This window comes from Saccopteryx leptura, chromosome X (genome assembly GCF_036850995.1).
Source record: "Saccopteryx leptura isolate mSacLep1 chromosome X, mSacLep1_pri_phased_curated, whole genome shotgun sequence".
Lineage (NCBI taxonomy): Eukaryota > Metazoa > Chordata > Mammalia > Chiroptera > Emballonuridae > Saccopteryx > Saccopteryx leptura.
The window spans coordinates 112,180,953-112,196,852 of NC_089516.1; the positions used below are offsets into that span (position 1 = coordinate 112,180,953).

Sequence of the window (15,900 nt, forward strand, 5' to 3'; positions counted from 1 at the left end):
ATAGTTGAATTGGTCTTTTGTCCTCAGATCCTACAAGGACAAACTTCAGATTTCAGTGAGTTTGTTATTTTATATCAAAAGATTTTCAAATTTAAAACAACAGCCATGGTAAAACTCTCTGGATGAGCTCTGATATAATCTACAACTCCAACTAGTAATGACGTAAATATACCACCAGGATTCCACTCTTATCACCACAGAAGGCAAAAATTCCGTTAAAATGGACTCTATGGGAGCATTCAAGTTCTGTTGGTTGGAGTGGAATTTTATAAATATGTAGTTGCAAGTCATATTGCCAGTACTTAGGTCCAATAAATGAATTAGCAAATGAAAATAAAGCTTAAAATAAAACCATTTATACCATTGGAGGAAAGAAGTCACTACACCTCACCAGGAAACAGCAGTCCAATTAGATCCAGCAACTAATGAGGAATAAGAAGGCTGAGTCTCAACTGGCCACTTTCCAAAGGGCCTTGGGTTAGGCCACAAATGCCTAAAGGTGTCTTTATATTTATTCATGTGCCTTTGTGTTCATATTGGTCCTCTACAGACTCTCCCCCTCCTCCTTTAGTGTTCTTGTTGTAGCTCAGTGTTCCTTTTTTTTTTTTTTCTTTTTTTTTAACAGAGACAGAGAGAGAGAGAGAGTCAGAAAGAGGGATAGACAGGGACAGACAGGAATGGAGAGATGAGAAGCATCAATATTAGTTTTTCGTTGCGCATTGCGACACCTTAGTTGTTCATTGATTGCTTTCTCAACATGTGCCTTGACCGCTGGCCTTCAGCAGACTGAGTAACCCCTTGCTTGAGCCAGCGACCTTGGGTACAAGTTGGTGAGCTTTTGCTCAAACCAGATGAGCCCACATTCAAGCTGGTGACCTCAGGGTCTCGAACCTGGGTCCTCGGCATCTCAGTCCAACGCTCTATCCACTGCGCCACCGCCTGGTCAGGCTCAGTGTTCCTTTTGAGTGACTCATTTTTCTCAGCACTTCTCATTTCCCTGCTTAGATTCTGTCTTCCTAATTCATCTTCTCCACATTTCCCACTTCCAGTACTTCTCCAAGTCCTACGTCTTCATTCCCTTCTGCTGTGTTTCTCTTTCTCCCATATAGTAGTTCTCAATACATCCATCTATTTATCTTCTCACACAAGATACCATTATTCCATTACTACTCAATTTGTCCCACTTCTCCTACTAAAGCTTTTCTTAATTGCCTCAGCAACCAGTGACTCATCTGGCACTACCATCCATCATAGAACATTGACTTGTCATTGAGTCAATACCATATGTCTTCAGGTGTACATCCTGTCCTCCAATATGACAGAAAGAGACCATATGCTCAAATCTCTGTACTTTAATACTTTCCGGGCTTTGACCCAGGTGAGTATAGTAAGTCCTCAAAAAAACTAATACACCTATATCTAGCAATGTGTTCTGCACAAAGAAGAGGCTTTTACAGTGTAAGGAGAAAACTGGCCAGAAAACATAGAGTTACAATACACTGTGCTAGTGTTGTGATGGGGATAAGCATAGAGGTAAGACCTCTAACCCAGTCTTTAGAACTCGGGAAAATCAGGGAAGGCTTTGAGGTAGAGGTAAAGAGGTGGAGTCCCCATTATCCTAATTCCAAAACCAGGAGAAGACACTACAAAGAAAGAAAATTATAGACCAATATCCCTGATGAACTTAGATGCTAAAATTCTCAACAAAATATTAGCAAACGGGATCCAGCAATATGTGAAAAAAAGCATACAGCACGATCAAGTGGGATTTATTCTGAGGAGGCAAGGCTGGTACAATATTTGCAAATCAATCAATGTGATTCATCACATAAACAAACAAAAGGATGAAAATCACATGATTATACCAATAGATGCAGAAAAAGCATTTGATAAAATTCAGCACCCATTTGTGATAAAAAAAAACAACAACTCTCAGCAAAGTGGGAATACAGGGAACATACCTCAACATAATAAAAGCTATCCATGACAAACCCATAACCAACATCATACTCAATGGGAAAAAATTAAAAGCAATCCCCTTAAGATCAGGAACAAGCAGGGGTGTCCCCTTTCACAGTTCTTATTCAACATAGATCTGCAAGTCCTAGCCACAGCAATCAGACAAGAAGAAGAAATAAAAGGCATCCAAATTGGAAAAGAAGAAGTAAAACTATCATTATTTGATGATAACATGATACTATACATAGAAAACCCTAAAGTCTCAAGTCAAAAAACTACTAGGCCTGATAAATGAATTTGGGAAGGTGGCAAGATATAAAATTAATACTGTATTCAGAAATCAGTGGCATTTTTATACACCAACAATAAACTGTCTGAAAAATAAACAATCCCTTTCACTATTGCAACAACAACAAAAAAATAGAGTACCTAGGAGGAAATTTCACAAAGGAGGTAAAAGACTTGTACTCAGAAAATTATAAGACATTGAAAAAGAAATCAAGGAAGATACAAGCAAGTGGAAATATATACCATGTTCATGGATAGGAAGAATAAACATCATTAAAATGTCTATATTACCCAAAGCAATCTATAGATTCAATGCAATTCCTATAAAAATACCAACGGTATAATTCAAAGATATAGAACAAATATTCCAAAAATTTATATGGAACCAAAAAGAACATGAATAGCCTCAGCAATCTTGAAAATGAAGAATAAAGTGGGAGTTATCACATTTCCTGATATCAAATCATACTACAAGGCCACAGTAATCAAAACAGCTTGATACTGGCATAAGAACAGGCATACAAATCAATGGGACAGAACAGTGAACCCAGAAATAAACTCACGTCTTTATGGTCAATTGATATTTAACAAAGGAGGTAAGAGCATACAGTGGAGTAAAGACAGTCTCTTTAATAAATGGTGTTGGGAAAACTGAACAGATACATGCAAAAAATGAAACTAGACCACCAACTTATACCATTCATAAAAATAAGTTCAAAATGGATAAAAGACTTAAATGTAAGTTGTGAAACTATAAACATCTTGGAAGAAAACATAGGCAGTAAACTCTCCTATACCTCTCACAGCAACATTTTTGTTGATTTATGTCCAAGGGCAAGTGAAATAAATGACAAAATAAACAAATTGGACTATATCAAACTAAAAAGCGTTTGCACAACAAAAGACACCATGAACAAAATAAAAAGACAACCCACACAATGGGAGAACATATTCGCCAGTACATCTGATAAGGGGGTAAGAACCAAAATTTATATAAAGAACTTCTAAAACTCAACACCAGGAAGGTAAACAATACGATTAAAAAATGGGGAAAATAACTGAATAGACACTTCTCCAAAGAGGACATACAGATGGCCAATAAGCATATGAAAAAATGTTCAATGCCACTAATCATCAGATAAATGCATATTAAAACCACAATGAGACCTCACACCTGTCAGAATGGCGCTCATTAACAAATCAACACACAATAAGTGCTGGCGAGGATGTGGAGAAAAGGGAACCCTCCTGCACTGCTGGTGGGAACGCAGACTGGTGCAGCCACTGTGGAAAACAGTATGGAGATTCCTCAAAAAATTAAAAATGGAACTGCCTTTTGACCCAGCTATCCCACTTTTAGGAATATATCCTAAGAAAACCAATTCACAGATTCAAAAGAAGAAATGAACAACCAAGATTATTACAGCATTGTTCACAATAGCCAAGATCTGGAAACAGCTCAAGTGTCCGTCAGTGAACGAGTGGATTAAAAAGTAGTGGTACATATACACAATGGAATACTTTGCAGCTATGAAAAAGAAGGAAATCTTACAGTTTGTGAGAGTATGGATGGACTTGGAAATTATTTTGCTAAGTGAAATAAGCCAGGCTGAGAAAGACAAATATCATATGATCTCACTTATATGTGGAATCTAATGAACAAAGTGGACCGAGGAACAGAACAGAGGCAGATGTGGGATCACAGGGAGCAGGAGGACTGCTGTCAGAGGGAAGGGGGATGAGGGGATGGGATCAGAGAAGGTGAAGGGCTTAGTGAAATTATATACACATAACACAGAGATACAGATAACAGGACAGCAAATCCCAGAGGGAAAGGGGGAGGGCATTATGGGGACGGGGCAAAGGGAGGGTAATGGGGGACCAAAGGGTGGGGGTGAGGGAACTATATTGAGTGGGACACTTGAATTCATGTTAACACAATGAATTAAAATTAATATAAATTTTTAAAAAATTTAAAAAAAGAGGTGGAGTCCCACAGAGCCAGAGGGAAATGAATACAGAGCTAGTGGGAATAGTGAGAAATAGAGAAGTAAGCTGAGCTTTATATGCATACAGCCTCACCTGTGTTTAGTTGGAGGATGGTTTAAGACAGTGTTTTTCAACCACCTGTACCAGTTAACTGTTAACTCTTTCGTGGACCAGCACAAAACTTCTGGTGGACTGGCAGTTGAAAACCACTTGCAGGACCATCTAAGGTGAAGTTTGAAGGTCAAGTTGGAAGAGAACACTGCTTCTCTAATTTGGCCTTGACTACTTAATATAGAGACCAGATCTAGTATTTTCCCTTCCTCAGCAACCTTCCATAAAGTTCTTCAAGTACTATTATGGTGAAATTCCATATTAGGTATAAAAAAATACAAAGAACTGAACAGCGTAGTGTGGTGCATGGCCTGCTATCATCTACGTAAAATAGAAAATGAAGACATACATGAAGCGCCTCTGTTTAGTAATGTTTGTGGAGAAGGCAGCTAGCTGGGAGCTGGAGGAAGGGGTGGAAGTGAAACTTTTCACCACAGACTCTGTAATCCTTTTTGCTCTGTGAACCAGGTAAATATATTAAGTATTCAAAATACTTAAATACTTGCCTTACTCCAAAAACCCTTTTTCTCTCCACCACCCTCTTTATTTTAGCATGACTTTCAAGGGTTAATCTTACCATCTTAGTGTCATGTCTGTTTATAATCTTCTAAACACTCTTGATTTCCTCACTTTTACGCAAGGTTTGTTTGGGCCAGTCATGTGTATCTCACACAGTGGCTTCCAAAATCTTTTCAGAAGCCACAGTAAAAAATACATTTTATGTCACAATCTATTGTACATAAAATAAATATATGTAATCAAAACAAAGTCTTCATGAAACTACACTTATTCATTACTGTGTGTGATATACCCTGATATTTTCTATTTTATTTCTTAAAAAGAATGCTAGTCACAAACTACTAATTTCATGGACCCACTAGAAAGAATATAAGCACTTCAGAGGCAAGAACTGAGTGATCTCTATATAACCATGGTTTCTTTCCAGCTCTCCACACAGTAAACAATCAATGATTCAGCAAGGATTGAGTGTTTACGGAGAACTCTGAATTCAGTTAGGTACTGGGATAGAAACATGAATAAGAAAGTCAAATCACTACTTAGGAGTTTGAGATAAGCTCTATTTTATTCCAGATCTTTGAAATGCACTTTTAGAAATGTACTAGGTTAGTTTTCATTTCACTAAACACGTTGGAAACCCCTGTCAATTTGATCTAGTATAATTGTTACAAAGCTAACCTCATTTCACAAGCACCTATTTGTATTAAACAGATTCTAGACACAGTTATACAAGTTCCTTAAATAAAACTATCCTTTCACTTAAGCTCATAATCATTACTGGTAAAAATGCTACCTTAAATCCTTTTTAAACAGAATCAGGTATAAAATAAACACATTCTAGCAAGGTTGTGACCTTTATTCCACCAAATCCTAGCCCCTCTCCTCGAAAATCCAAGTCACAATCAAAAATGTGTTTTGAAAAAAAAAAAAAAAAAAAACACTCCAAAGAAAATATAAACATGCAGCTAATGAAATGCAAAACTACAGAAGGCAAAATGTGATGCTTTGGAGAATATAGAATTTAAGAAACAGCAAAGGCAAAGAACATTACATTTGAGACAAAGGAAGGAACAGAAATGAGAGTAAGATAAGAATAAAAAATAAAGAGTATTAAAATAAGGATAAACAATACAAAGAATACAGAAATAAAGAATTAAAGACTAGTGCTGGCCGGGTCGCTCAGCTGGCTAGATTATCGACTCAGTATGTCATGTTTGTGGGTTTGACCCCCAGTCAGGGCACATACAAGAATAAACCAATGAATGCATAAATAAGTTGAACAACAGATTGATGCTTCTCTTTCTCTTTCCTGAATGAATGAATGAATAAAACTATAAAAATAATGTTGTAGTAACTCTGTATGGTGATAGATGGTAACTAGACTTATTATCGTGGTGATCATTTCTGTTTTCTTTTTCTTATTTTTTTTTAAGTGAGAGGAGAGATAGAGACAGACTCCTGCGCCCCACCCAGCATCCACCTGACAACCCCCACCTAGGGCCGATGCTTGACTTAACAGAGCTATCCTTAGTGCCAGAGGCTAATGCTCGGACCAATTGAGCTACTGGCTATGAGAAAGGAAGAGAGAGAGAAAGCGGAGAGGGAAGGGAAGAGAAGCAGATGGTCGCTTTTCATGTGTGCCCTGACTGAGGATCGAACCTGGGACTTCCATATTCCAGGCCAATGCTCTACCCACTGAACCAACCGGCCAGGGCCATTGTGGTGATCATTTCATAAGGTATAACAAATGCAAGTCACCATGTTGTACACCTAAAACTAATATGTCAACCATTCTTTAATAAATAAAGAGGAGCACTACATAATGTGATAGACTAAACTTAAAAACACCAACAGAGCAATAAGTTAAACAAACTTACAAAGAATACAGTACAGACTAGCCATCCATCTCTGCTAAGAATCTAACTGCTCTCCTATAACCACTGACTGCTTCATTAAGCAACCAGATTTTACAATGGATAATGACCTATACACTGAGATGGAAGAACTATTTGTGTCATTTATCTACTCAATAAATGAATAATTAATGGAAAGGTTCATTGTTTAATATTTAACAAAAAGCTAACTGAACAAGAGTTCCCGTTATTAAGACAGACAAAATTATTTTCATCAGAATTGAAGTATGGACTAGTATTGCCAGGGCAATGTTACTTAGTAAAAAAGTCCCATGCCAATATAAAAGTTTCAATTATTAAGCTACCACATATAAAAACAAGATATATTCTTGAGAAAATGAAGAGGACACTGTTCCTAGAGAGCTCCTTTCTTTTTCTATTATTTTTTCAATTTGGCTAATGCTGTTTACTAATACATATTTATAACATAATCTATTTATCAGCCAGCTGTTCTGGCTCAGTGTGGATTTAGAATTTGAAAACATGTGGCTCTAGAGCTGTATAATAAAATGTAATCTAAGATAAACATATCTTTTTAAAGACTCAAATATTTATGATCACTATCATCATCAATGACACCAGTATAGATAGCAGACACTTCCAGTATTTTATTTATAATTCAGGAACTCTTCCGTATAAGTAATATAGCAACATAGCCAAATGAGGTGGGTTTATCCTGAAAAATAACCTAGGTACTATTACTGCCTGATGCTTACATAGCATTATAACATGATATTATCAGCATTGTAACGCTTACAGTGTTACATAGCATTATTACCATGTGTGGGCATTGTGCTGAGTGTTTTGCCTGCGCTGACTCATTGAATCTTCACAGCAACAGAAACTCGTGATCTTAATTGACAAATTACAAGTGATAAAGCCACACTGTGGCTTATGAAAAAGTTTTTCTCATATTTCTGTATCAGTGCTTCAAGGTGTTTTTCACATTTGAATTATTTTTACAATTACTTATTGGTTTTAGAAAGAGAGGTATGGAGAGAGAGACAGAGACAGAAACATCAATCTGTTCCTGTATGTGCCGGGATAGGGGAATGAACCCACAACCTTTGCGTATCGGGACTGGACTGTCTAACCCTGTGGTTTTCAACCTTTTTACATGTGGGGACCCATGAAAATGAGGGAATTATTTCAGGGACCACTAAGGCAGAAGTCACCCTGAGTGTAAGTGAATTCAACTGAGATCATTTGGTCTATAATCTTCATACAACATCAGGTGGTTAACTCTTTTGTGGACTAGCACAGAATTTCTGGTGAACCAGCACTAGTCTGCGGACCTGCGGTTGAAAAACACTGCTCTAACCAACTGAGTTATCCAGACAGGGCTCATTTTATTAGATGGGAGGTTTAGGTCTTTGCTCAAGCTCACAAGGGTAACAGCAACTAAACTAGATTCCAAACCTCTGTCTTTTGGCTCCTAATCCAAAGCTTGTCCATCACCATACTACCTCAGCAACTAAAAGGAATAAATGAAAACTATGAATTTTGATAAACTGAACAACATAATTTCTTTTTTTTTTTTTTTTTTCCGAGACAGAGAGAGAGTCAGAGAGAGGGATAGACAGGAACAGTGAGATGAGAATCATCAATTATCAGTTTTTCGTTGCAACACCTTAGTTGTTCATTGATTGCTTTCTCATATGTGCCTTGACTGCGGGCCTTCAGCAGACCCAGTAACCTCTTGCTCAGGCCAGTGACCCTGGGTCCAAGCTGATGAGCTTTTGCTCAAACCAGATGAGCCCGCACTCAAGCTGGCGACCTTGGGTCTCGAACCTAGGTCCTCTGCATCCCAGTCCAACGCTCTATCCACTGCACCACCGCCTGGTCAGGCCATAATTTCTTGCAGTGTACTCATTAACACAAACACTTAAGCACTGGGACTCTGAAATATTTTTTACATGAAGCTGCTGAGGTTATAATGGAAAGTAACTTCTTGAACTGGTTGTGTCAAAAATGCAGTATAGCAGCCCTGGCAGGTTAGCCCAGTCTGTTAGAGCATAGTCCCAAAACACCAAGGTTGCTGGTTCAAACCCCAGTGAGGGCAAATAATGGGAAGCGGCCAATGAATGCACAACTAAGTGGAATAAATACTTCTCTCTTTCCCTTCCTCTCTGTGTCTCTCTAAAATCAGTAAATATATTTAAAAAATACAGTATGGCAAAATATCTTGGTAGTGAGAAGTCTAAACCAGTAATTGTCCTTAACAGTATGTTTAAATTAAATATTTCAAGTACAGACCTACTTGTTATGCAAAAGAAACAAACCTGAACCTAACACCGAGTTGCTGGGCTACAACTTGCTCCTTTTCTTGGCTAAGGTGTGGCCTGTAGCCCATTAGGTAAGACGAGCATAATAAGGAAAAGAAGTGACAAAAGGCTACTAGAAGGGAGGTCTGAAAAAGTATTATGGAGAATATCTGCATTTCTTGAGGTCTTTCCCGAAGGTGAGTAACACAACTTAGCAAAAAGTACCACAACAGAATGACAGGTCACCAGAAATCATCTTTGGCATTTAGGCATAGGTAAAACTTCTATTATACCAAAGTACTTCTAATTGTAAACCCTCATCAGAAGGGTCCAAGATAAGCCAAATGTATGCCAATATGACTGTACACAGCTTTTTAAGTGTGCATCAATTTATCAAGAAATTAAAATTAGACAGGAACCAAAAGGCTGCATAAGGACTAATATCAGGGGGACACGCTGTAAAGTATATGACTGCCTATTCACTATACTGTACACCTGAGACTAGTACAAAATAATATTAAATGTAAACTGTAATTGAAAAAGAATTAAAAGTCAAAAGTGTAAAAAAAAAGAAAGTGAAAGCCACATATATCCACCTCAATTTATGTTGACCAAATGAGGTCCTCTATATGAATACATACCTGATAGAGTTCTTCTAAATTGTACTTAATCGAAGTACTATTCTGGATAGCTTCCACTGCTTCTTTCAGTTTCTGCCATGTTTCATCTGTGTAGTTTTCTGGTAATTTAGGCTTATCTAAATAGTATGTAAAAGGTTGATATCAGAATAATATGTAGAACAGAGCAACAGAAGGATCTATAAAATACAACAATAATATTACTACTTTGTAAGGTTGAATTGTGATATTTATAATTATTACACCTAAATATTAAAGTAACCACTATATTTAGCCTTAGTATAAAGAATAAAATTTGAAATGCTACAATACTATTTAAGTCATTTTGACTCACCTATTAAAATTGAAGGTGAGGTTTTTTTTCTCCTATTGACTGTATTGCTTCAAAAAATAAAAATTCAAAAATGACAGATAAAAAAATAGCAATCCTGATCTTATTCTATCATGCGTAAAACCTAAAAGTCAGTCAACATAAATTTTGTACCTGAGACTTAAAACACTGAATACCTATTATGTTCAAGGTACTTTATTAACGTCTTAATTTTCCTAAGAATGCCCTAAGCAAGGTATTATTATCTCTATTTTGTAACTGAGCAAACTGAGGCCGAAAGATCCATTTAGTAAGATCTGCCCAAGGTCACTATAGCCAGCCAGTGGCAAAATAGGGATTCTAACTCAAGACTGTTTGACCCCATATTGATGCAGCATCTACATAAATGGAGAGGACCATTTTTAATGCAAGTTTGAATTTAAACTACATTTGTGAGCACACTGAAATGGAAATAAATAAATAAAACACCCAAATGACTCCAGAACCCATGTAGCATTTTCAGGAAGAAAAGGAACATCTTAATCTAGGCTTTAAATTTCCTTTACAAGCAACGAATATTTTTTTAATTAAAACATCCAAATGCCTTAAGAATGTGTTTTTAGTTTAAGAGAGGAAAAATCCAAACCAAATCTCTGAAACCAGTATGCCAATGCAATTAGGATCATAGCCCATCTCTTTACAAATCCTCGGCTGTTCAATCGATATATTTTAAGTGAAACAGCAAACACATTACTCAATTACAATTTATATTTACTTCAGAAAGGTCTACTATTGAATCAGGAAGATTACAACACTCTTGAAAGCCTGGGAATGGAAGAGGAGTGATAGAAAGAAGAAACGGTTAAGAATAAACAACACTGGAATCCTCTGCTTGAGACCAAATAGAGCATATTCCTGATTTCCACACTAATGCTGGAAACATAAGCATGGAAAAGCTAATTTTCTCGATACTGATATTTACTCACAAAGCACTTATCTGGTAAATATACTTTAGTTCATTCATTTACTTCTCCATTAAACAAACAGTTTAGCATCTACTACCTGCCCGTTAAGAGTGTTGAAAAAATAAATCAGAAAACAGAAACAGTCAACATATACAAAGCAATTCAGCTCAATTCATTTCTTTTCAATTCATTTTTAATTGCTGATTTTATCTTAGTATCAATGCATTCATAATACTCTCAATCACCTATCTGAAACACAAAAATAAACACATTTTCTGAAAAGCTGCTGGTCAGTACTTTAAAACTCATTTTAATGATAAATTATAGATGTAGTAATTGTTTCTGTCTTTAGACTAGTGGTACACAAAAGTTACTACTTCTGTGTATACCGTGTATACACAGTATTTTTCACTTCCAAACCCTACCTTTGGAAAGAAATGCAGAGACCATAAATATTTTTCTCCAAATATTGCCTTCACAATGAGTTTCAATATAGTATGCAACATTATAAAACTAACTATATATCTTCTTTGAGCATGAAAAGATCCATCATTGCTACCTGCATTTCTAGGGACTGGAGACTGTGGCCTACTGAAGCATAAAAAGAAAAATCCCAGCAGTGCCAAGACTATGCACCTGAAATAAACATAGCTCTTTAGAATACAAATTTCTCACCTGTAAAATCCGGATCACTCATACCGATTGTCAGTGTTATAAGGAATAATAGATTAGAAATAATAGGCTGAGGCAGACCTCAAAATCCTGAACAGAAACACCTGGTGTATGCTTCAGCACAAGCATACCAACCACCCCCGGAAAATGAACCCTCCACCCAAAAAGGACCTCCCTCCACCTCATTGATTATGCATAAAACATTAGGCCACCTCTATACTCTTTAATATATTAACATAAATAGAGCACGTGACCGCTCAAGTGTCAAATCTTTAGTAGGTGATTATGGATTTTGGCCTTGGTTACCTTTAAAGTTCTTGATCACTAACTTCTTAGCAGAACCGGGCTTGCTGTTAGCAAAGCTAGAGACGGTGGTAGAAGATTTGGCCAGGCCGTTTGCGTGATGCACCGAAGCCACAGAAGAGATTAATATACTCTTATTTTTAAGTTGCTGCTGTTGAGATGTTGCAGCAGTTGGGGAAGATGAGGAGGAGGAAGAGGAGGATTCCTCAGCCATCTTCGCATCAAACCCTACAAACTCCAGGCTGTCTTCAAAACGCAGCTTCTTCTGTATCGGTACGTGGCTGGAAGCAGCCAACGAAACCCCCACGCAGTAAGACGAGGTTGAAGGGGATGCCGAATCCCTAGGTGGTAAAGGAGGAGTGGAAGAGGAGGGAGAGGTGGAATCAAAGTCTTCTCTCTCGTTACTACTGTTACTGCCGCTACTGCTGCCGCTGCTGCTGCTGCTGCTGCTGTTTAACTTTCTCTTCTTGGCAGAGGTGGGCGGAGTGGTGCTGGTATTACCATCAGTGGCAGATCTGACCTCCTGAGCAGCAGCAGCAGCTGAGGGATTGGGGGAAGAAAAACCTGTTGGAAACATGAAAATAGCGGGGTCAACAGGCAGAGGAGCATCAAAAACCTACGTTTATATGCCTGCGTGCGTGTAGGAGAGAAGGTGGCGATGCTAGAGGGGGAAGGGAAGAAAGAAGAGAGGAGAAACACAGAGGACGAGAAGGAAAGTGAAGGGGGGGCTACACCGGGGGAATGGGAGGGTTTGGGAAGGCGGATAGGCTGACACCGAGGGAGCAGAACAAGGGGGGAGAGCGAATGAGAAGGCAGACAGGTAAACGGCCCTGCCGTCCCCTTTCCTGCTTTTCGGTCTCTCTCCCCCCTTTCTGCTGGAGCGACTCAGTGAGTCTGTGAGGCTGCAGCTCCTCCTCCTTTTCTCCCTCTCTACGGGAGGGGAGATGCTGTGGTTGAGGGGGAGGGGAGATCCAAAGCTTGTTATTGTCAATAGCACAAGAGGCTAAAGATGGCGGCACTTCCGGTCACGCGGCAGCGAGGGCGGGGAAGCGCCTGAACCACGGAGTGGGAGGGGTAGAGAGCGGCACTGCGGGCTCCCGGCGGGGGGGCCGGGCGGCGGCGAGGCGGCGGGAAAGCGGCAACTGAGGCGCCCGAGACGCGCGGGCTCCTAGCTCTCGCTCGCTCTCCTCTTTCCCGCTCCCTCACCCGCTCCCACTCCCCTCCTCAGGCTGCGTTCCCCTCCTCCGGCCCACCGATAACTCTCACCCCCTCCTTAAAGGTCCCGCGGGAAGCTTCGCGCTGCAGCGCCCTTACCGGAAGTGACTGAGCAGACACTTTTCATAGTGCCCCGATCCTGAAGCCCCCAGGTCCGCAGGACTTGGGGGGGTGGGGGCGGGGGAAAGGGGGGTTAGAGAAGTAGACTGGGAAGAGGGGGCGGGCCTTCGGGACACCTTTGTAGCTCCTGATTGGAGCTATCTGAACGCTAGGCCCGCGGGGGTGGGTGTGGGGGGGTGCGTGTGGGGGGGAGGTGGTGGGAGCTGGAGCGGGAAGGAGCTTGAAGGGGAGGGAAGGTGGTGACGATGAGGGGCGGGGTGAGCTAGCTGGGAAAATAGGGGAGGAGGGAGAGAGGGATGGAGGAAGGGAGGAAGTAAAAAGTAAGTGTAGAGAGGGTGGAAACTTTGAAAGAGATAGAGGAATAAGGAGGGGTTGCCAGGAGAGGGAGGGAGCAACCCAAAATGGAGAAAAAAACGTAATCATGCCATTAGCTCTGCTGCTACAGAGGAATGTCAGGTTAAGATAGGAACGGATAAGAAATAGTTTAGATACCAAGAAAACGAGTTTTTGACTTGTTCTAGCTGTAAATTGTTTCCCTTATATGTCGAGGACACCAATGACCCCAGGCCTGAGTTTTAATCCTTTTTTCAGTAATGTAGCTGCAAACCTTTTACCTTCCTACCAGAAGCATTTTCTAAGATGGCTGGCCACAGTTAAGGGTGCATCCTTTTTTTAAAAAAAAAAAAAATTAAATTTATTGGTGTGACATTGGTTAATAAAATTATATAGGTTTTAGGTGTACAATTCTATAATGCACCATCAGCATATTGTATTGTGTGTTCACCACCCCAAAAGATGCACTATTAAGCGAGAACTGACCTGGCACAAAATAAGATGAGATTGCAAATGTCAAAAGGAAGACTATTACTAATCACTGGATGGAAGGAGTCAGGGCTCCTTCCATAACCATTCATCCTCCCTTTACCCTCTTCTACCTCCCCTATCCCCTTTCCCTCTTAAAATTCCCATACTGTTGTCTGTCTATGAGGGTTTTTTTTTTTTTTGCCTAATCCCTTCACCTTTTCCCCCCAGCCCTCCCAACTCCCATCTTCTCTAACATCTATCAGTCTGTTCTCTGTATCTATGAATCTATTTCTATTTTGTTTGTTAGTTTATTTTGTTCATTAGATTTCCCATATAAGTGAACTCATATGGTACTTCTCTTTCTCTGACTGGCTTATTTCACAAAGGTGCATTCTAAGGCCAAGAAACAAGAATGTAACAGTTCCACCCCCCCACACACACACCACAACATAGCACAACTCCCAGGACCAACCCTGACCCCATCAGTCATTAACCAACAGTTCACAGACTATATAAAGCCACTAATCTTACCCAATCTCAGCTCACTTATTTTGTCTCAAGAAATTTTAGGAGAATATTGGAAAAAGTCAATGATTTCTACTAATATATTCCACAAGCCAAAATTTTGAAATGGATTACTTATAAGACCAAACCTCTATATTTGGTTAAATCAGCCTTGGCTGGGTCGCTCAGTTGGTTAGAGTATCATCCTGATACGCCAAGGTTGTAGGTTTGATCTCTGGTCAGGGCACATGCAAGAATTAACCAATGAATGCATAAATAAGTATAACAAAATTGATATTTCTCTTTCTCCGCCTCTCTAAAATCAATAAATTAAAATTAAAATGTTAAAGTTGGTTAAGTTAGCAACAATAAACCTTATAAGTTCCCTGTTGGGAGGGCCTTGGAGGGGACAGAGAACACAATATGCAATAAAATTAAATTTGCCAACCTGTTGGTCATTCTAACTGCAGAAAAATTCAACAAGCATACATTGAAAGTCTTATAATGCCAGAAAGTATACTAGGTCCCTGCCACTGAGAAGCCAGTAGGGGAAGCAGTTTCAAGACTAATTTCCATACCAGTACTATAACAGATGCACAGATTGCTGTGGAAATAGGTGAAACAAGAAATTTGAGGGAATTTTGTAATCGAATTTCAAAGACGAATTGACATTTATGCTCGATCTCAAAGTAGGAGTTACCAAAAAGAGGAGAGAGGATAAAAGGCATTCTGGGCAGTGGGAACAGGCAAAGCAGGCCGTTGTGAAAGGGCCTGTCCCTTTTTATAGAAATCAAGAAAGTGTAGTAGGGCTGGAAAGTAGGATGTCTGGGTGGAAGAAAGGAAGATGGGACTGAAGAGTACCTGGCACAGAAAGCCAGCAGCCTTGGAATCTGCCCCGTAGGCGAGGATAGATAGCAAGGAAACCAACAAGCAGGCTGTGCTTTAAAAGCAGGAGAGTGACTGGCTTGTGGGTGGAGTAAAAGCGGTTTGTATCCTAATTTGAGATAGGCCAGTCAGAACCCTGAGAATAAATCAGTTTTCTAACTTTGTTTACACAACCTCCCTTTGTTTTGTCTTGAAAAGTGCTTGGTTAAAATGCAAATCCTCCTAGAAAAGATACCTCCTGGGGCCACCATCAGCTTCCTGCTGTTTGATGACCCAGCTGAGAGCAAGGCTCTATGGAACTTAGGCTCCAGGGCCACAGAAAAGGGGATAGAGGCCTGGAAGGAGGAAGAGGGACTCCGTTCTGTTTGAAATGTACCGTATCTTTCTTGCTGCCTCAGGTGAGACTGTGAGACCAGGGAGGTATCCTAAAACATTTAACCC

The 15,900-nt window shown here is 39.5% G+C and overlaps 1 protein-coding gene and 1 long non-coding RNA gene across 4 annotated transcripts in view; one reads left to right on the forward strand and one right to left on the reverse strand.

Annotated features, from left to right (window-relative positions):
• The window catches only part of CUL4B (cullin 4B), a 34,511-nt gene extending 21,169 nt beyond the window's left edge, over window positions 1-13,342 (reverse strand). For 2 of the 3 annotated variants that reach the window (XM_066356570.1, XM_066356571.1), the window contains exons 1-3: window positions 13,246-13,324; window positions 11,935-12,495; window positions 9,685-9,800 (exon numbers count right to left, since the gene is read on the reverse strand). In XM_066356570.1, coding sequence (XP_066212667.1) covers window positions 9,685-9,800; window positions 11,935-12,495; window positions 13,246-13,273 — 705 coding nt within the window. In that variant the 5' untranslated portion in view covers window positions 13,274-13,324. Of the gene's footprint in view, window positions 1-9,684; window positions 9,801-11,934; window positions 12,496-13,245 lie in introns of all 3 variants that reach the window. The other variant, XM_066356572.1, reaches the window with a different exon arrangement.
• The window catches only part of LOC136385547 (uncharacterized), a 47,677-nt gene continuing 44,280 nt past the window's right edge, over window positions 12,504-15,900 (forward strand). Inside the window, exon 1 of the long non-coding RNA XR_010747840.1 lies at window positions 12,504-12,751. This is a non-coding gene — a long non-coding RNA (uncharacterized lncRNA). The remainder of the gene's footprint in view (window positions 12,752-15,900) is intronic.